Source organism: Typopeltis vanoorti, chromosome 11 (genome assembly GCF_054136105.1).
Source record: "Typopeltis vanoorti isolate ZY-2024b chromosome 11, IOZ_Tvanoo_1.0, whole genome shotgun sequence".
Lineage (NCBI taxonomy): Eukaryota > Metazoa > Arthropoda > Arachnida > Uropygi > Thelyphonidae > Typopeltis > Typopeltis vanoorti.
The window spans coordinates 140238346-140260010 of record NC_143559.1 but is presented as its reverse complement, the minus strand read 5'-3'; the positions used below and the strand labels follow the sequence as shown (position 1 = coordinate 140260010).

Genomic DNA, 21665 nt, shown 5'->3' with positions numbered 1-21665 from the left:
AAATGAAAAATCTTTGTAGTCACCTCTGTTTGAAACTCTACTTTTGGCGATTTGAACTCCTGCCAATATGGAGGCTTCTGAAGGGTCGCATTTATTTTGAGAGGTCCTTCCACATCTTCTCCGTACGTGTACCTGTAACAGAAAACAATTTGGTTTTTCTACAGATTATTTTCCAAACGCTTTAAGTGCATAAATGGAATTAATTCTTACACAGATTTCAGTCAATAAACCCAATATTGCACTATTGTGCTTCGGTTTTCTCATTGTTACCTTAAAAGAACTTCATACATCAACGAATGAAGAATAATGTGGTACAAATACGATGTTTTGGCTTAAAGGGTGTTTCGTACGGTTTGGAACCTTGTTGGTCATTTTTACACTATATGCGAAAATTTTATGATATCTAAAGTAATAAAAAAAACTGTTGGTAATAGAGTTCAGTTACTGACCTTGCGCAGATGGTGAATGTGGTGGTGTTATCCGTTTCCAACGTGTAACCAACTGGACTGATGGTGACTTCAAACTTGGGCAACTCTGCAACAGAAGAAAGTGAGATTTGTCGAGATGTTTTATCAGTGGTGTTTATTCTTTAATGCTAAGCACAAAGTTAAGTTGATCTTTTTTTCGACATATTATGTAACTAAAGAGTTCCTGCATTGATTGTTTAAAGAAAGGAATACAATTTTCATCGCACAATTAAAAATGAATAAATTAACTATGATATAAAGAATTTCTAATCAAAATGATAATTATTAGATGTTGATTAAAATCTACTCTTTTATTGATATAAAACCGAGTAATTTATTTTAATTTACTCATTTACAAGATAAATCGATCCTCATCATTATAAAAATCTTGCAAAGGAATCAAAAAACAATAATAAATTGAACACATTTAACTGACGCGTAAATCTTCACTTATCAGCTTGAAACATGAGATTGAAATTTCGATGTTACGAAAACAGCCATCGGGTTAAAAATATTAACCTGATGACTGGTTATCACGATTTATTTCATGGCATGTTCACAATCCTGTGTGATAATCTTGAAACGTGCATTGACTAAACACCAGCTTAAAGGAATGAGGAAGAGGAATAGTGTGCACTGCAGAAAAAAGGTATTCGAATTACCTGTGAATAAGTGAAAATACAAATAGTACCAAGAAAGGAGTTGAAATTAGTAGGATAGATTAGGCTAGTTATTCTTTATTTCCAAATGATGGTTATTCTGTGCTGCGCTTTTTCAATCTAACAAACAGATTTCCATAAGATTTTGTTGAACAGAATCCAAACCAAACCAAATTAACAAAAATCCAACAAACACTAACTTAAAGTGACTTTATAAGCGACTGTCTCTTTTCGTACTTATTCCGCTGTACTGGAAATTATAGTCCGCCTTAAACTCTAATAGGTGTATTCAGACGGGTTTAACTTGATATCTTCTGCTTTCAGATTCCACTTCGTTACTAGAAATACTCTTAAATGATTAATAAAGAAAATGTTAATACGAAAATGGCTTACCAAACTCCTGCACGCTGAATATTTGCTTTTCGAGTTGGTTCTTTATTTCCAGGAAGATCGTCCATTTGCCAAGGACAGGCTCCTCGGAGAGAGGCATTTCGACCTGCGCGATACCTGAAGAAATAGAAACCTCTCATTATGACACAACATTTGTGTGTAAAAAGCAACGCGTGATTGTGATTTCTCTTAGAAAACTAAAGCTCAAGCACAATGACTCAATTATTAAAGATAAGTATATGTTGTTAATAGAAAAAAGAAAGAAAATGAATTAGAATTGAATTTATGTTATGCCCGTCTACTCTAGAAGAAACATATAAAGTCCGTTCTCTGTGGTAAACATTGAGAGGTGGATAGGACAGTGTTCAGAGAAATTTTGCATGATATTCAAAGGGTGTATTTTAAGCAGTGACAATTGCACGTTCATATTTTATTGTGTAAGATGATACTGAAAGTTTAGTACTCACTAGGAGAGAAGGAGAGATTTTTCCACTGGGCTATTCTAGTTCCAGATGGATCTTCCACCCACAAATTCCCTTCCTAAAGAAATTAACGAATGTTACAGTAAATGCTCGCAAACGTTACAATATACTCACAATCGGCAAAGATTATAACAAGTTTAAATTTTTAGGAGAGTGATGTTATTATTCTAGTTAAAGAGATTAATATAACAGCGTGTTAATACAAATGGAGGGAAATGAGATTCATGGAATATCCGAAATTATATATAAATTCTGGTGTTATATATGATTTCGACTGGAATTATAACACGATAATAATTAAATAAATATAAATAATAATAATAATACTTGATTGATGGATTGAAAAAAAAAATATTAGTTATATATCCTTGTAATGTACCTGATATTCCGTGCTGAATCTTTGGTGTGAATAGAAAGTGTAATATTAATATTTCAATTGTATGTACTCTGTATATTTGGTGATGATGATGATGATAAACCTGTTGTTGTTGTTGTTGTTATTATTATTATTATTATATAAGGACCTTCAAGTAGTCAAATGTTCAACGCTAGTTTCTGGAAGATATAATTCTTGAGAACTATCATACCTTCCTTAGAAACAATCAACGAAGAGGCACTCACAATGTCCACCTGCTGGTTATTCTACTCACTTACTACAAGCCACGAAAAGAAATTGAATCTCACATTCTTACTCACCGCTACCCTTATATTGGCTTTCAGAAATGACCTCAGGTTATTCTTCCACCTGTCATGAGCTGCAAACGTTTCGCTTTATCTACGTTGTAAGAATCCCTTTCAAGTTTGTATGTTTCTGTCATATTTCCTCCTTCTCTTTCTCAAACTTTGAAGGACAAAACGACAAAGGACTTTGTTTAGCCGAAAGAATGGACATTTTCCGCAATTTTCTTATCTCCAATCACCTGAGGTGATCATATCGGCGTGCAGTACACCCAGTGTTGTCTTATCATGGCTTTGCAAAGTGAGAAAATAACTTCCTTATTTGTACAAGTTCGTATTCTCTTCAACACTGAAATTATCCCACGTGATGTTATCCGGTGTGCTGTACGGCTTTAGGTGTGAAGTCTTTAGCGGAAAAGGGTGCGAAATTTTATAGTCAGAGGAAGCTGTTGTTGGGATGTGGCTACGCCAGGCAAACTGAAGGTAAATGTTTGCCTAACAAGAGATCTGGTCTTATCTACTCATCCATGGGATATCAAGAGTAAAGAAAGGTGACTTATGATTTCTTTTTGAAAAAAAAAAACAGAATTGTTTGTTATTAACATTAAATTTAGCTCACTGCTCACTCAGCAAAGAATAGCACGAGGCTGCGGTGATTAGTTGACCTTGAAACGTGTGATATTTTTGAACTTCAAGACTTCGGAAATCAGCAGAAAGAATGAAGTTGGTTATCATTGATAAAACTATGGATAAGATTCGAGTCGGGTAAAAGCACTTCTAGGAGAAAACCTTTGGTGCTAAATCATAGTTTTGAAGCAGTCCTTATTGGTGGGGAATCCTGAAGCAACAAAGGCAAGGTGACAGGGAGTGAGGTGTTATAGAGTGAAAACATCAGTTACTGAGAGTGAAAAACAAACTAAATGATGATGATGAGGCCTCAATGACAGATCCGAGCAAAGGATCTGTCATTGAGGAGATCTGAAGGAGAAAGCAGCTGACATTGAAATTCAGCTATCAATTCGGAAGTAATCTTGTTTCTCTATTAGTCAATCGCATGTGCTTTACCAATCGAAATTTTACTTCCCATTTCCCTGTCTACATTTCGAAATTTATAATATCCTTTCAAGTCATAAGAAATCTTATAAAATGAGATCATTTACTTCCTGCACATAGCTTCACTCATCAGCACAAAGTAGGAATTGAATTTCAATATTCCAGTTTAATTGTGACTGAATATTTAGGTGAGTCAATAAGTCCCTAAATTTTAAAACTCTTTACACGAAGATTATCTGATTCTTATACATTTAAAAAAATAAATATATGGCGTCCTTAATTGCTCAAAGGCAAGCTAATTTATCCCTAATTAACTAACTTTTGAAGACTAGTGGGCGACTACCCTTAGCTAATCACAGAAAGCCGGCTCAAGGCCTTCAGTGATTTCAATTGGCATCCTGGGAAGAGAGTATGAATGACACCTACCACTCTTAATCTCTTTTTTGCCAACCCTATATATTGTTGTTGATAATAGTGTGAGTTCCAAGGAAGTCTATTTTTTTGAGTGCACGAGATAAAAGCCGTTGTTTCCAGAAAGGATATAAAAATAGAAAGGAACAAAAAAATCCTTGGTAGAGATCAATTGACTCGGAAACGTGCAATAAAGTTTCAGGATTGCGAAACGTTTCCTTAATCAGAGACAGAAATCGATCTTATGCAGTTTTTATACTTTCCTAATATAGTAATTTAAATCGAGTCTTTTGACTTAAAGTTTAACTTAAACTTTAAAAATTATAATTTTCTCTTCCGTGCTCTAACTTTTTAGCGACTTCAAACCTTTCGAAAAATAAACATTCAACCTCTGAACAGAAAACATTTTTAACGAAAAGCACACGAAAAATCTACGAAGATTATTTTTATTTTATTTTTTTGCATTCAGAATGCCACCTATTAGAAATGAAACTAATTAAACGCGTAACTTTATGAGGGTAGGTTTAAAATGGCGATATTCAAGTGTTGAAAATAAAACAGTATCCTGTACATAAAATTTAATTAATTCTTATGGCCTTTCATTCTTTTTTATCCACAATGAAATTTGGAACATGTTGAGGGTGCTTTATTTGCACGACAGCTTACGAAGTGAATGTTCATACAAACACGCTGTGCGTCTTGAACGGCTCATCGTATGTCGTTCCCATGCTTGGTATTTAATGATTTATATTTTACTTTCCAGTTTTTAATGATTTTAAGTTTTAGACGAAGTATTTCATTTTTTCCCTTGTTTATCAACCTAAAAAATGAGAGAAGTGACTTCTCCCGTGTTCTAGTATCCCCCTACTGGGTCCCTCCCTCTCCCTAGATAAATATGACCTGGAAAGCAACACGAGTGAGAGGAAAGGCGAGATGAAATTTTTAAAATGAAAACACTCACCACATCTTCGGCAACAGGCTTGAGGGTCGTCAGCATGGGGAGAATCCTCATTTTTACTAATTAAGATAAACAATGCAAATCACAGCGTCAGCAAACGTTTTATAAAACATTTCGCTACTTCCTAGTTAAAGAAAATAAATTTATTTTGCTCTTTCTTAAAATTAGGCGAGTTTGGAAAACTTGTATTAAATTTGAAAAGTGAACAGCGATTCATTTTCATCACAAGCACTTCAGTTATTTAGAGATTCCGAATTTTTATTTAGGTTAATTAAAGTTGTCGTTCACCTGTTTGACTTGGCTTGTACATTGGCTTGTCCGTCTGGATGAATACGATCATCTCGTCAGCAACTTTTTCTCTGAATTCGATTTGTCTTCTGCCACTTATGTTGTAAACGTCATCGCCAGTACCGAAAGAGCCTTCAATTTCGATCCACCCACGAGATTCTGTGGTATCAGGGGCGGGGTAGTCGATTGTAGTGCTACGACCTAACAAAATTAACGAAAACGTAACATTAGAAGGTTTATAAAGTCAAATTCATTTTCGTTAGTAATAACATCTGGTGGTATTTCTGAGTAACCTTAGGCAGACGATACAATCAAAGAAATCAAAAAACTATAGAGGTATCAGTATACTAAATTCCTGTTTCCAAATATATAGCACAATCTTAAATAGCAAACTAATGAAATATTCCGAAAACTTTATTCTAGAAGTACAGAATGGATTTAGAAAAGGACGATCATGTATAGACCCGGCCTTTTGCCTAAAATTAATAATAGAGAAAAGAAGAGAATACAATTTAGAAACACATATTGCATTTATTGACTTTGAAAAAGCATTTGACAAAGTTAAAAGAAGCATTTTATTTAACATATTAAAAGAAAGACAAATACCAAATAATATCCTAAAAGCTATCACAAGTATATATGAAAATAATCAAATACAAATAAGATTAAATCACGAGCTATCATATACGAGAAAGATAAGCCAAGGGGCCCGACAGGGAAGTCCCCTCTCAGTAACTCTTTTTAATATTTATCTAAATGAAATAATAATAAAATGGAATAAAAATTCACATCAAGGTATTAAACTTTCTCCTACAGTAAACTTAAACACTCTCCTCTTTGCCGACGACCAAATAATAATTACAAATGCTGAAGATAACTTACAGAAAGCTATTTTAGATCTAAATGAGATATCCAAAGATTATGGTATGATAATATCAACGGAAAAATCAAAAACTATGGCCTTTAAAGGACAAGATCCAGCAAGAACTAAAATAGTATTAGATAACAAGATCTTAGAACAGGCGAATTCATTTAACTACCTAGGATGTATGATCGCATATGAAAATGAAAAAGATATAAACGTAAAAATTGCAAAATATTTAAAACAAACACTTGTAAGTTTTTAAAATAAAAAATAGTAATAAAAAATTAAAAAATATAAACACAAATGGATCGAACACGCTCAAGGAACGAAAATAGAGAGATTGCCAAAACAAGCCTTAAACTACAAACCATTAGGAAAAAGAAAACCAGGACGTCCTCGTAAAAGATTCAGCGACGACTTCTAAGGCCTGAACAGGCCAGGCTAGGCCTGCATCTTTGACAAGCATGATGATGATGAGGAGGATCCTCAGGCAGTGATAATGGAAAGACGGGGGATAGAATAATATCAAAGCGCATCTGATATGATTCTATTTTCTGATTTTTGGCGAAATTATTTCTGCTGCAAATATTCGAAAGTTATCGTAACTCTTTAAAGCTTTCGTTCGGATAATTAAATATATCAGAGATGGAAATAAACTCGCAATCAGTCGCCATGGAAACTAAACCTACTTATGACGACAGGATGAAGTCCATTGAAAATGGCACCGTAATTCACTTCGTAGCAATTGGGGGTGGATTTCATTCTGGTAATTTAATTTTATATTTGCGTGTCATCCTTTTTCAACAAATTTTTCATCTTCCTATTATTATTTAGTGTGGTTTCAAGTCTATGAATATTAAATTACTCCCTTAATCTCATGATTATTTTCGCGTTTCCTGATCAATGCCAAGTAGCCCCTAAGAAATGCATGGATTGCAGGGGCAATTTTTGTGAGGTAAATTGGAAACATCACACGACACGACAGCAGTTTTTCAGTAAAACTTATAGACTTTATTAAGAATTAAATAAATTACTCTTTCCTTTATTGGACAGCATTTCACTTTAAGGATTTGTCTTACTAACCTTTGGCAGCAGCGGATTTGCTAATGGTTCCCTGTAACCGCACGTATTTTAGCGCATTTCACCAGCGTGCATGCAGGAAAAAGTGGAACAGAATTACCTCTAACGTCATATAAAAATAGGAGAAGGAATTAGCTGCATTTCCCTCGGCAGTAATTTTAATAGAGGTCAGGGATATGACACCAGAAACCAGAAATACCGGAAAGAAGAGAGTGGATGCCCACTTACTGGACACTGTAGCGGTGGAGTGAAAGAGGACTTTGTCTTGATCTTCGTTTAGCAATCGGACTGTGAGAAGGCCCATTTCGGCGACGTCAAACGTCTTCAGTGAAAACCGCTGAGTGCTGTTCTTTTCCAGAGAGTAGGGGGAAGTGAAGAGATGGCCCCTAATAACAGGGAAATGAGAGAGAAATTTAGTGCATAGTAACGGATTTCAGTTAAAACAAATATAAAATTTAAACAATTTTTATGACAAAGTTTACTATTTTCATCACATATCTTTATAAATATACAATTCAAGTATTATTATCACGTTTTCTGTTGGTTTTTACGTTTATTATGGACTGATTATTTTGTTATAGACAAATAAAAATATTTTCCTCATATAATAGTAAAATACATTTTCAGATAGCTTTCATACTATAAAAATGTTTAAAATAAGTTAGTGAGTTTTTGCATTTTTTTTTTTTAATGTGTAAGCAAGGGCCGTAGCCATACTGGTTACTAGAAAATTAAATTTGCGCGATACAGTCGCTGCAAAATCCAATGGCTGTACTGGCTTCTTGTGATTTGACATGATACGTAAGTTATAGTGATCTGTTATAAGAAAGGTCAACATTCTTTAGTCCCATGAGGCGATCTCTCAATCTTTTTCTCAATGCATATTCTGAGGTTATTGATTTGATTTCATTTGGGAGTTGATTGTAGCTGCTTATTTCAAAATATTCGAAGGATTTATGAAAAATTTCTTTGTTTGCCTTGGGTACTACCGGCATGTTCCGACCGCAGCGTAATCCATAGCCTACTTTGTATACCAAGAAACTTTCAGCGTTCCTTTTTACGTATAACAGACAACCGTAGAGATAAAGTTTCTGTAGTAGTAGAATATTATGCATGACAAACAGATCGTTGGTTGAATGTCCGAAGTCGGTAGTGGTTATGGCTCTAATTATTCTGTTTCGTATTCTTATTAATGGAAGCAGATTTTAATAATAGCCTCCTCCTCAACAGGTGATGCCATATTGCAGTGAGGAAATTACCCAGGTATACTATAAACATCTTACGATTGCTGCATTTATAAATATTTTTAAGATCATATATTCTGTTAATGATGAACCTAAACTTATTTGTTAAGAAAGTAGTGTGGGTGTTCCACTTTAGATTGCTATCGATGTGGAGGCTCAAATACTTGTCTGATTTTTTTTTTATTTTTTTATTAAGCTCCAGTTACAATTTAGGATGTCACTACATTTCCTTTCATGCCATTTTATGGTTATGTTGTGATCGAGCTTATCTGTTAGCGTGGAGTATCTCGTTTTATTTGTATCAATTTTCAGACCATTATTGCTAAACTACTTATTTAGTTTCAACATACCAATCCGATTTTCTAGATCCTCAAGAGTCGATTCGGTGTAAATCAATGCCATATCATTAGGGAACGATATCATGTTGACAAAACGTTTTTGTCCCAGAGAACGAAGAGTGAGTGGAACAGTTTGCCTTTAGACGCAGTGATGCGTCTAGTGTGAATGAATTTAAGGGAGGGAATGACTGCTGGTGTGGTGATTTATAGCTTCCCTTGATGAGTCCTTAACTCCCTGGAAGGTTCAAATAATAATAATAATAATCATCATCTTTATTTTCTTCTTCTTTTCACCCATTTTTTTTCCACTGCTGGACGAAGGCCTCCTCCAGTTCTTTCCACCTTCCCTGTTCTTGGTAATGGTTGACCAATTGGTGAACAAATAATAATAATAATAATAATAATAATATAATGGATCCTAGCACCGTACCTTGGGGGACTCCGTATTTTATTATTTTTGTTGCGCGTTTAAATGTGCCGTAGCTGGTATACTGTTTTCTATTTTTCAGATCGGATCTGAACCCGTCATTTGTAACTCCTCTGATGCAGACATTTTCATTACTAGTAGGTCATCAAGAAAAAAGGCTGCTGCGCACGTTCCTTTATTTATTCCATTATTTTAAGGAACTCCAATAGTGCTTTTTTTCTATTGAATCTGCATCTAAACCAGTATTGATTAGATGCGTAAAAGGATATGGAATTAGGATAGCTATTTAAGGATTTTTTTTTATTTTATTTATTAGGATTTCAATAACCTTCGAGATTTTGAATAGGATAGATATTGGTCTGTATTTTTTTTATTTCATTTCTGTTACCTCCTCTAAATAGCGGAATAACTGAAGCAATCTTTAAGTTATAAATTCCTTTGTGTTTTCAAAATATTTATGTAAAAAACTTTAATTAATGTTTAATGATAATGTTTAGTTTTTCGACATTTATTGTCGCATCCCATTTTTTACCTTTTTTAAATCTGATTACCACACTCTTTACCTTCCCTTCGTTTACTGCGTTCAGATACATGGAATTCTTAATCCCCGGAAGGTGACTCGCGTAGGATCAAAATTACAGCTGCCACAGTTCTTAAAGTGGTTATTTATTTGGTTAAGCGGGGCAGTGACGTCATTGCCCTCTGGGTATTCGTGTGTTTTCTGCTTTGTGTCACCAATTATCATGTTAACCAACATCCATTTTTTACTTTTATCATTCATACAAGAAAGAAATTTCATTAAAATATTATGTTATTTTTTTCCTTTAAGTGTTTCGCAAAATTTTATAGTCGTGTTCAAACATTAAATTGTCGGGATATTTCCTCTGCTTTTGGTAGAGCTTCTCTTTTGTCCTTATCATAGTTTTAGTTCAGCTGTTATCCAGTGTATGTGAACGTCCTTTTTTGCAGTAACTCTTTTGTGATATCGCGATTTGCTATTTGATCATTTCCACGTATAACTGATTTCAATCTATTTGGCTAAAATAGATTGCAGAAGATACCTCATAGGCCGTTTTGTTTCTTATGAATATGTGATCAACACAACTTACCGAGTTGTTCGCTTCTCTCGTATTGTCATCAATGTATGCAAGAAACCCATGTGTAGATAATATATTTTTATATTCTTCAATTTATTCTTATATAAATCCAAATTTATATCGCCGCTAGTTTGACATTATCGTCTTTTTAGGTCTTTAGCATGTTATTTAGCTCTGATAGAAATATATCATCTGGACCATCATGTGCACTGCATATAGCAAACATAAGTACACTTGACCCTTGAACAACGCGGGGGTTAGGAGTGCTGACCTCTCAGTTTTTCGAAAATCTGCGTGTAACTTTTGATTCTACAAAAACTTAACTACTGTTGACGGAAAGCCTTACGAAAACATAATCCGTCGATTAACACATATTTTGTATTGTATTTATGTATTTGTGTGTACTATAAAGTAAGCAATAAAATTGCAATAAAGTAAGCTAGAGAAAAGAAAATGTTATTCAAGAAAATCATAAGGAAGTAAAAATACATTCACAGTACTGTACTGTATTGATCGATACCGTAGGTTTGCATTGTTTACAAGATGAATTGTCCCTCTGTCAGTACCTGCATCAATATTGTCTTATACGATACAAAACAATGTAGATGTTATACGTATTACTAACCCTAGACATCGAGAATGAGAAAAGATAATGTGAAAAGGAAATTATTCATATTTATTTGCAGGTATAACGAATCGGCAGCAAGATTTTCGCGAAATCGTATTGGTTGCACTGGGCTTTATGGTAGGTAGCCTCGTGCAATCAACACGATTGCTTCGCGATAGCCAAGCATTCACATTAATGAATGAATCGTTATAAATTTTTTATTTTATGCTAATTAATTTAATTAACAACATTTAATTTTATGCAATTATGATTTAATACTGCATCTGTATGTTTGTTTACATTTCTTTCGACTGCGAATGGCGCATGTACGGTCTGTAAGTGTTTGTGTGCACACGTTTTCATAAAATTTTAACTTTTTATAATAGATTTGTGTATATTTATGCTAGTAAATGATAAAATAGACTAGTATATACATATATTTTATGCATTCATAACATGTTTAACGTTTTCTTAATTTTTTCCATATTTCTAATTTACGCATTTCGTCTGCGAGTTTTTCCAAATTGTCGCAAATCTCCAAAAAATCTCCAATATATTTATTCCAAAAAAAAACACGTACAAATGGATCTCGCCGTTCAAACCCACGATATGCAAGGGGTCAATTGCATACTCATCACTGTGTCATAAATCATCACAGTTTCACAGTATGCATATTTGAGTCCAGTTTATGAAATTTAAAATATTTTCCCTAGCGTACAGAATAAATCCGCCTGAGCGATTATAATCATCACAGTCTTAATACGTGTCGTAATTAACGAGAGAATAACGATTAGTTTCAAGTTGTTTCATCCATATTTCTCCTAAGACCAGTACATCTGTATATGGTTCGATTTTTGTGAAAATTAACATTAAATTATCAAAGCTTTACCTATTGAGTTCGGTCAAGCGGTCATTTATGTAGATGGGCACCGGTTTTACCTGTTCATCAAACTATTGGGCTGTAATTCTTGCCTCCGCCATCCATTTACTTTTAATATTCTTGCTCATCCATAACATCTGGCTTGATGTCCGTTTTTCTACTGGGGGTTATTCTGTGTGCGTTCACGATGTCATCCCTTTTACCTCCAAGTAGATTCACCAATTTTTCAGTTATGGTATGTATATTTTCATTACGAGCTTCTGGTAAAATCGCTGTTTTCGATATTGTTAACCTTTACAATTCTCAGGACGCGTAGAACTTTCATTAACTGGAACCAAAACGCAGCTTCCGAACACGAAAATAAGAATCACAGAGAGTTTCGTAAAACATATTTTTAATTTATTAATTTTAAATATTTGTAAAAGCAGAGTTTTAATTTTGTTAAGCTGCAGCTAAAAGTTTAACCGTAAGTGATATAATAATATAATAATAATAATGTAATAAAAAAAATAATCATTTTGGATAAAATACTCAGAGCTCCTTAGGATTTTCATGGATCAAAACATTATTAGCATTGTGCCTTTTATCATAATTACTCTTCTCCGCCGTAAATCCCTTAACGGCAATTATATTGGCATTAGAGATTAAATGTCATGGGGCAACCTTGTGTCACTTGAGTTAAAGTGCACTGCCTTACTTCGAATTTTCTTCGTTGTCCTTCGAAATTTCAAATTTTTGTTGCACGATTTATTTATTTTCCCAACAGATAAAAACGAATTTGCCATGTTTTTGAAATAAACAACAATCGAGCCTGTAATGACAACAGATCCTTCTTTGCAATCGAGTGATTTGATGGTAGAATTGAATTTGCTGTCTTTTATTCTTCAAATAAGTGCAACGGAACAAGTGATTTGCGTTCTTTCATTTCCTGTAGATATTATTTTTGCAAAATTTTCAAATGCTTGCTTTAAAAATCATCATGTTAAAGATTTTTATATTTTAAAAGTCGCATTTATTAAAATAAACATAAGATTTTGTTTTCTTTCCCTGATTAAAATTTTATGCTAATTTTGAATTCAAATTACATACCCCCCCACCCCTCTCTGCTCCTCGAACTGAATTATCAGTAACTACTCTATGTTATTATCTACTGGTTTGAAAGTTTTCACAGACAGGATTCAAAATCTATTACTTCATTTTCCCGTTTTGACAAACGAAGTAAGCCAATCATATTGTTTTATCTGCCAAAAAAGATATTTCTTTGCATTCCACACCTAACCAGCTGTGTGCTGAAATTATTCTAAGTTTTAGAAATTCTATTCTAGATTTTCGCCATCTAAAGTCCGTTTACAACAAAAAAGAAAGTTTCATTAGTGCTAGGTTTTTTTTTCTTAAAACATTCCACAAATATGACGACTTTTACTGCTGCCGGAAATAACTTTTGTCATAGAAATACTTGACAGCAATCTTCTCAGCTGGAGGTAAAGGCTAAAAGATTCAATTACTCTCAATGCTACCGAGAAAGAAAGACCACTTCTTCAGAAGTTTCACTGAAGAGCCGCAAGCAGCAGTGCATACTTCAGCAAGGTCTTGTTTTGATTTCAATTATATCCTAAACAGAAAAACCAGATTTCTTTTCCAGTGAGAAACAATATTTATGTCAAAATAATTTCTGTTTCATATGACTGCAGCCGTTCTTGGGACCGGTTGCCTGTTTCGGGGATGAAAAACCCGAGAGAAGAAAAACTCCACCACCGTATGAGAACTGTTAACTCGCCTTTAGTCAAACGAGAACATATAAAGGTTCCCACATCACGGACAGGAATCGAACCCACGTCTTTCCGACCAAAGGGCTTCGTTTATACCAACTGAGATACGGAGGCTCCAAGTATAATGTAATAATGAATTGTGATTTGGGTGTGCTTGCTAATATTCCTTTTGAGCAGTAATAGGCCATAAGCTAACGGAGATTACTGACCCTCCCACCGAGAAACACGTCCCAGTAGGCAGCACACTCAGAAAGAGCTGAATATCTTACAGACAGAAATGAACTACAGACATCCCTCGATGTTACCGCGTATATCAAAATCGCGTTAATCAAATCTAATAATCAATGGTAAAAATTGCAATTCGTCCATGATCGATTACTGTATTGGTAATTCGTTTTATATGGCACTCTTTTAGGAAAGATAAAATTGAATGTAAAGTAAATGTTTAATAAATGTTTGTGCCTACATTATTTACTGCAATTTTTTTATCAAAAGAAATTATCAAGTCAACAGTTTTAGTTTTTTCCTTATCGACATAAATTCTACGATAACAAGCAAAATGACTCTCCAGACCTCGGCAAACAAGCAATAAAACATAAAGAAAAAACACTGCAAATATATTACATGATGGTACAAATTAAGTGGATATTGAATACAACATTATTTCATAGCCGAATATGGAAACTACAAGAGTTTCGTGCCGAATAAATAGAAACTAAAAGTTTCGGTGGACGCAAGCATAAGCAACCTTATGGGCAAATCGTAGTAAAGGTGGAGTAAGCTCGAGATCGCTTTCCTTAGTATTTTCCATAATGTAAAGCACATCTCCTAGAGGACATCTATGATAAATAAGCCTTTGGCTCTCTAATACATGATGGTTTATTTATTTTCAGTTACAATTTAGAAATTATTGAACAAAGAAATAAAAAAATAAAAAAAACTAAATCGTACTATACTGACATCGGAGGTCGCGGTATCTCTCAGATACGATTTACTGTCAAACATCATAAACCTTTACACAACATGTGTTAAAACAAACTGACAGCAAAAAAAAAAAAAAGTGCGGAATATCATTCGTAATATGAATGCACAGCTACTCATGACCTTCAAGCCACACACTGAATTGTGTAAGAATATATTTATAATAAACATTTTGCATGTATCTGTCAGATCAGCTGCGAGCTCCGCAGGGTTAAAGGCGCGTTAATCAAAACTCTTGCCGCGATTATCAAGAGATTGCCGCGATTAATCCGCGTTAAGCAAAAGATACGTGTATTTTGTTTTTTTTTTCATATTTCTGATTGGTTAGTAGACATTCGAAATATTTTATTCTGATATTGTAGGATGGCGCAGTGGTTTTAACATTTATTTTCCCAATTATCCAACATTTTTTAATTTTTAGTAATCAGGAAATAATATGGTTATTTTCTGATTTCTAATCACATCCCAGTTTCTGTATCGAAACGCTAAAAGCTGTGTAGAACAATTACTGTGAAAAAATATCGATGTTTCTTAGCAGTTTTCGGGTGTGATAGTGTTGCAGCGAGGGGGGGGGGGGGGTTAAGCTATCAAAGGCGAAATACAAGTTTAATACTAATGTAAAGACATATGGAAATGAAATTTCACATTTGACGCATGCATCTATACATATTTTGAACGATAAACTATAAGCAGAAGTATCGCTTACTTTAAAATTGTCACATAATATCGAAGCTAGCAGGAAATATATTCCTATTAATTTACCTCATGACCGTTCATTTTAATTTGTAATGAACTGATTATATAAAGAAAACTGCAGACTATCAACTACAGACTCTTCTGGTAGGGTTGCGTTTTTTTTGGGGGGGGGGTGAAAAACCAGCTTCCATGGAGAAAACCCTGTCCTCTGTGCCTGTGGAACAAGTTAAATCACGTTCCCTTCGAATTCGTCATAGAGGGGATTCGAATCCAGGACTTTCTAAAGAAAGGCACCACGATATCGCCTGCGCTAGGAAAGTTCTGTTTGTAAATATTTCTCTCCTATTTTTCGCCACAGGACAAGCATCGCTCCACTCCTTACGGCAAATAATAACTTCCTAACATGTTGAAACGTAATAGCGTAGAAAATGAAATGAATGTGAGAAATACGGCGATAGCGTGGGAAATGTTTTTCTCTTTTTTAAAAAAGAAAATATATATCTACAAAAAAGTAACAGAAGAAAGAAAAAAATAAAAGAAGAACAAAAGAATAAAAGAAAAATTTTCAGATCAGGAGTACAAATTATTCCAGTCACGGTGAAATAAATAATTAATAGAGTGACGGTGGAAAAAATAGAAGCGTCTTATGAAAAGAGATCAAGTACGGAGCGAACATCTTCAAAGCTTTGATGCGAGGATTCAATATTAAGGAAGGTTAAAGCTACTCACAATTTACCGACAAAGAGGAAGCGGGAAATCGGCAGCAGAAATTCTTTACAATGTGGTGATTTGGAAGAATTGGAGCCAGGAAATGTGAGAATGACAACGAAATCTGAAAAAAATCGCTTGTGTTCTGAGGGCTGGTTTGTCAGTTTTTCCGAAATCAGAAATTCCGCAGCCCTCCCATATTTTGAGGGGAAAAAAAATTAAAGATTCCTCGCCTCTTAAACGAGATTTGAATCCTGGTCTTTCAAATTATATGATCTTTCAAATCATCGCAATATTCCGATTGATGAGGGCTGCCTGGAGGAATGAAATTGATGGAACTGGTGAAATCCCGGATAACTGTAAGGCAGGCAGAATGTCAGTTTTCTAAAAGAGTGATAAAAGAAAGTTTGAAAATGATAGAACCATAACATTGCAAAGTCATAGCTACGAAATCTCCAAAAGCATTATTCAAATAGAATTCGACAATAGGAGAAGATCGAGCAGGCTTCAGACCCAAGAGGTCTACTGTGGACGATGTTTTTACAGTTAATAGCCTCTGAAAAGAACTGGGAATGAAACTTATCTGTGCATTGCAGTTTCAAGCAAGTATATGATTCTATCGACAGAACATTTCAAAATAAAACGATAAAAACATCTTAAAATTAATGACGTGAGATTCAGAGTTGCAACCTTTACTACAAATTATAAAAAAGTAACCAAAGCAACTCTGAATTGAAAAAATTATAATAATAATAATGACACTTGACAAAATCAAAGTAGAAAAAGGGGTCATTCAGGGTTGACCACGCTCAAAAATGTATTTATTATCTAGCTCGAAGAAATAGGCAAGTGAAGAACGAGGTCTACATCAACCACATCAAATATACAGACGATATTATTGTTCTTGAAGAATCGAAAGAATAATTAGAAAATTTTTGAATGAAGAGTGCAAAACTTATAATGTGAAAATCAATCAAAGAAAAACTAAAACAATGAAAATAGGAAGAGATGAGAAAAAATTTCAGTACACTTAGAAAATCACATACTTAAACAAATAAAGTGATTTACATATCTCGTCAGTCTCATTGGAAACAGTAAAATGCTGACTTAAAGGATGGTCTAATTAGCATGAATAAATTAAACGAAATATAGAAAAATAACAGCATTTCAAAAAGCCTCAAATTAAACTCTATAAAACCATTTTTATCCTTACAACGACGTATGGAGCCGAGACAGGCAATCAGAAATGAAGTGCTTTCGAAAAATAAAAGACTCACTGCTTAGAATACAGAACAAATGAACAAGTCGAGCACGAATTAAATTACAGAGAAGATATCAGAGATAAATAACGGCGTACCAATATATGAGCCTATTCATATACAGTTTACTTTATATATTAATATCAAGAAAGCCCTCAGAGATTTTCATTAGTAAAGAAAATTCAATAATAAAAGAACAAACCTAGTTCCACGTGGGACCAGAGTGTTTACATATAGAGATGCATACGAAGGGAAACTCGTGGCAAAATTTACGGAAAGTGCGGAACCTCTCTAGTGTAATTTTGGTTCTCAGAATAAGGAAAGGATCCGTTTGGGAAAAATATACGAGTTTAGATTTTATCGAATATGCATTTAATAATGGGGGTGGAAGAAATTAATGGCTACGTTGCCTTGAATCCCCAGCGGGAAAGTCAATATATCGATTGAAGATTCTTGCGTCACTTGCGCAGTGTGAAAGTTCAGTGAATGGCATTCAATCGTACTCCCGAACTGGAAAACTGCGCCAAAGCAGAAATGGTGCTTTTTTCCCGCTGTATTGTACGGGAAAATTTAAGTGAAATCCGAAGGAAACCTTGTCGAATGACCTCTGTCCACGTAGATCTAGGAAATGCGGTTCTCATGACCTCAATGCATGTAATTTGTTATTAATAAAGAGAATAGAGTTTTTCCTTTCAATAAGACGGCTTCAGCTCTCCCTCCCTCCCTCTTTTCAACCTTCGCTTATATTTTAAACTTAAAAAATATAAATAACTTCTTCTTCTTCCACTACGCGCTATTCCCACTTCCTATGCAGGGTCCGCGTGCTACTTAGATGAAACGTCTTGTTAGTACCACTCCCAACCGGTCTGCCGCTGCGGGGGGGATATATTTTTGACTGTTCACGGGACCGGTTTGCCTGCTTGCGGAATGAAAAACGCCAGATAAACGGGCAGAAAAAACCCTACTGCCCGCGCCCAAGACCGGCTAACTTGGCTATGGCTAAGGAAGATCCTTAAGCTAATCACGTCTTCGACGGGAATCGAACCAGGGACACTCGTTCCCCACGCATATGGTTGCGAAGCGCATAGCCACTAAGCTAACCGCGCGGACTAAAGAAATATAAAGAACTATATTTACTAAAATAAAGGGCGAAAAGTCTTTAGTTCGGCGAGTGGATCTAATCTCCACTTCAATTATAAATGAATAACCACATATTCCACACAGACATTTTTCTAGCCCGTGCGGTGATTATCTTGGAGGAAGCGAGTTTGTTAGTGTTATGAGCAAAATATTATTCGAAGAACAGGAACATCATTCAAAGTACAATATGTAGGAACTCCATAACGTATGCAACTTATGGAATCACCGTAATATTTATAAACATTAAATTAAAAATATGTTCAAGATATTTTTATACAACAAAATTATTACAATTAATACAAATCGTTGTTTAAAAATAAACTTTTTATAACATTTTCGTGCACAAAAGTTAGTAAAGCTGACGCACATTTAGCGCTGCTACTTAGCGAAGGATTACATTTTTAACGTTCCAACTACGCACAAGAAAAATTGCAAGATCTACAACGATGCGTGCATTTTTGAACAAGGGCGTTAAGAAGAAAAAATTAGGTTTCTTGAAAGAACGTGAATGTAAATATCGTGTTAAATAATGGGGGGAGAACAAAGTCTAACCTTATTCGAAATAGCAGTGTGCGCGCGATGCATGTATTTTTACAACTTAATATACAATCCCAGGGGAGTGGTAATGATTGGCATGTAGGAAAAGTGGACGTAAGTTAAAAACTAATGAAAATAATTATTCCTGGATAATAAGTTAAAAATGGGGGCGAAAAAATATTACTAACATAAGAAGAGTCATTTCGTTGAGTACTAAATGTGTAGAAAGCTCACTCACCTTTTTCCATGAGTCGTCTGAGCAAATAAGAACGAAGCCAAGAAACTTAAGAGGATGGCGCGAGACATTTCTTCATTCGTATCACAAGTATCGAACTAGCTCGAGAAATGTTAGAACACTGGCGTGCATTCGATCCTGAAAAACAAAAACACAAGAATTTCCGGTCAGAAATCTTGCTTAAGCATTCTGGTAAATAAACTGTAATGAACAGTTACATCAGTAGCTGCAAAGTTAAGGAAATGATCTTGTGAATATAAAGAAGAGCCTGCGAGTATCATGTAATCAAGTGAGTAGTAGGAATGATTCGCAAAATGATAGAATTCCTGTTGCGTTCTCAGATTGGAGGGTTTTTCCTATAGACAGTCTCTGTGATTAGTGTCTGAATGCAACTAACCTTGAAGAAGATAAGATACCGTTCTCTTATAAGATTACGTAAATAATCATGCACAGTAAGATATCGTACGCAGACAACCGAGTCAGTGAGTCTTCTCTTATCTGTTTTACCAAATATGTATTTATTTTTTCTTTCGAAGGAGAAGTTTTGGTTTTAGGAAATTATCTGAAGTGCTCTGACTGCTCATCTAAACACGCGAAGGTCCTTCGGTTTAAATTCTTTCTAACACGCAAGTAACTTTGAAATAGCTTTTCAAATGCTGATTATCACCGAGATTGTGCTACTGTAAGCACACACACACATATATCAGGCTCATCCTGAGACAGCTAACACCCATTTTTCTAAGACCGAAACTAGCTTTCATAGGAAACGAATCTCATCTAAAAGAGATCAACGAATAATTTTTCAGTACGCGATTATGCTGATTTCGACAAACTCCTGTGCTTATGTTTTGCTGCCTTGAACTGTGGACAATTCGTGAAGAATTAAGCACACACGAGAAAGCTCTAAATATAGGATAAAAAAGATATACCATGAATTTATAAAAATGATTCAAAGCGTAAAACTAAGTGCATTCAGCTCACCTCAGTGAGTGAGCTGAATGAACTTATGCAATTTTAATACGACAATAACAACAAACATTCTCCACGTTATTAATAATTATCGATTTTATTGGTTTGGTCATTTTTGACATCCAAAAATATAAAAAAGCGAATAGCTGTCGTTCCTGGTGGGAATTTAGGCGATGAGTTTTCCATTCGCCTCTTTCATAATATCGTCAGAACAGAATATCATGATATCAGCCTCCGTGTAGAATTATATAATAAATAGAAATATATATATATATATATATATATATATATATATATATATATATATATATATATATATATATATATATATATATATATATATATATATATATATATATATATATATATATATATATATATATATATATATATATATATATATATGTGTGTGTGGGTGGGTGGGTGTGGGTGTGTGTGTAAATAATTTTTTTTACCTTGGGAATATTGTATATTAGGGTTTCCAGTTAATTTTATGAACTTGGTTATTTACTCCTAATCCCAAGTAAGCAAACAGTTAAGTTTGCGCCTGAAACGTACTTCAAGTCTAAAGGCGGTGCAACACCAGGGCAACTCATTGTAAAGGTGGGTAAAGCTCTGATCACAATTCTTATTATTTTCCATAATGTAAAGCACATCTCGCTAAGAGATGCATACTGCAATACATTATGGGTGGGGTCACTCACTACCCAGACCGGTTTCAACCTTCTGTATAGGTGAAGCGGGCTCTAAAAATAAGATAAGACGATCCCGAAAGAACAACTCAGCGTTGTTCCACTCAATGACAGCCTCACCACCAAGCACAGCCATAATCTCAGCGGTGGCCCCACTCAGAGACAGAAAAAAACCTACCTCCAAGTGGAGCCTCTCAAAGCCAGATCCGCCCCTCACCGGTTTCCACCCTCATTGAGGTGTCCTCAGTGAGTAGCTATACCCTAAATACCAATACCGAGGTTCTTATAGTCCTTATATATAAGGACTGGCTTAAAGGGGCGAAGCAAGAATGCTTTTCATATTCCCCGTTATCTGTAGAGGACAGTGTAGGGATAAGGTGTTATTGAGCAAGTAAAGCTCTGATCGTGGCAGGAGGGTAACAGCAATAGCCGAGCCTCAGTTAGAACTTCATTGGCTACAGCATTGCCATCCATTACCCTCCAAGGGTATTGGATTGAATGAATCAATCACCGCATCTCACGGTCGATTGTTCCTCTTCATATCCTCCTCAATACCAAGGTTTTAGTAATACAGAGACTTATTAACTTTACCTATGCAGGTTGCTAAAAGGTGTGTTTATTTTAAATAATCTCTGGAGGAGATATAGATGTAAATACATTTTTTTTGGGGGGGGATATTGTATATTAGGGTTATCAATTAATATATATATATATACACACACACACAAACACACTGCCGTGGTTTCATAATCATA

The 21665-nt window shown here is 34.7% G+C and overlaps 1 protein-coding gene across 1 annotated transcript in view; it reads right to left on the bottom strand.

The window, feature by feature from the left end:
* The window catches only part of LOC150102120 (ovostatin-like), a 49553-nt gene that overhangs the window by 24309 nt on the left and 3579 nt on the right, over positions 1 to 21665 (bottom strand). Inside the window, exons 2-9 of the mRNA XM_090399977.1 lie at positions 19253 to 19387; positions 7560 to 7717; positions 5387 to 5587; positions 5102 to 5157; positions 1984 to 2056; positions 1520 to 1633; positions 450 to 534; positions 24 to 132 (exon numbers count right to left, since the gene is read on the bottom strand). Of these exons, the coding sequence (XP_090256103.1) occupies positions 24 to 132; positions 450 to 534; positions 1520 to 1633; positions 1984 to 2056; positions 5102 to 5157; positions 5387 to 5587; positions 7560 to 7717; positions 19253 to 19320 (864 nt within the window). The 5' untranslated portion in view covers positions 19321 to 19387. The remainder of the gene's footprint in view (positions 1 to 23; positions 133 to 449; positions 535 to 1519; positions 1634 to 1983; positions 2057 to 5101; positions 5158 to 5386; positions 5588 to 7559; positions 7718 to 19252; positions 19388 to 21665) is intronic.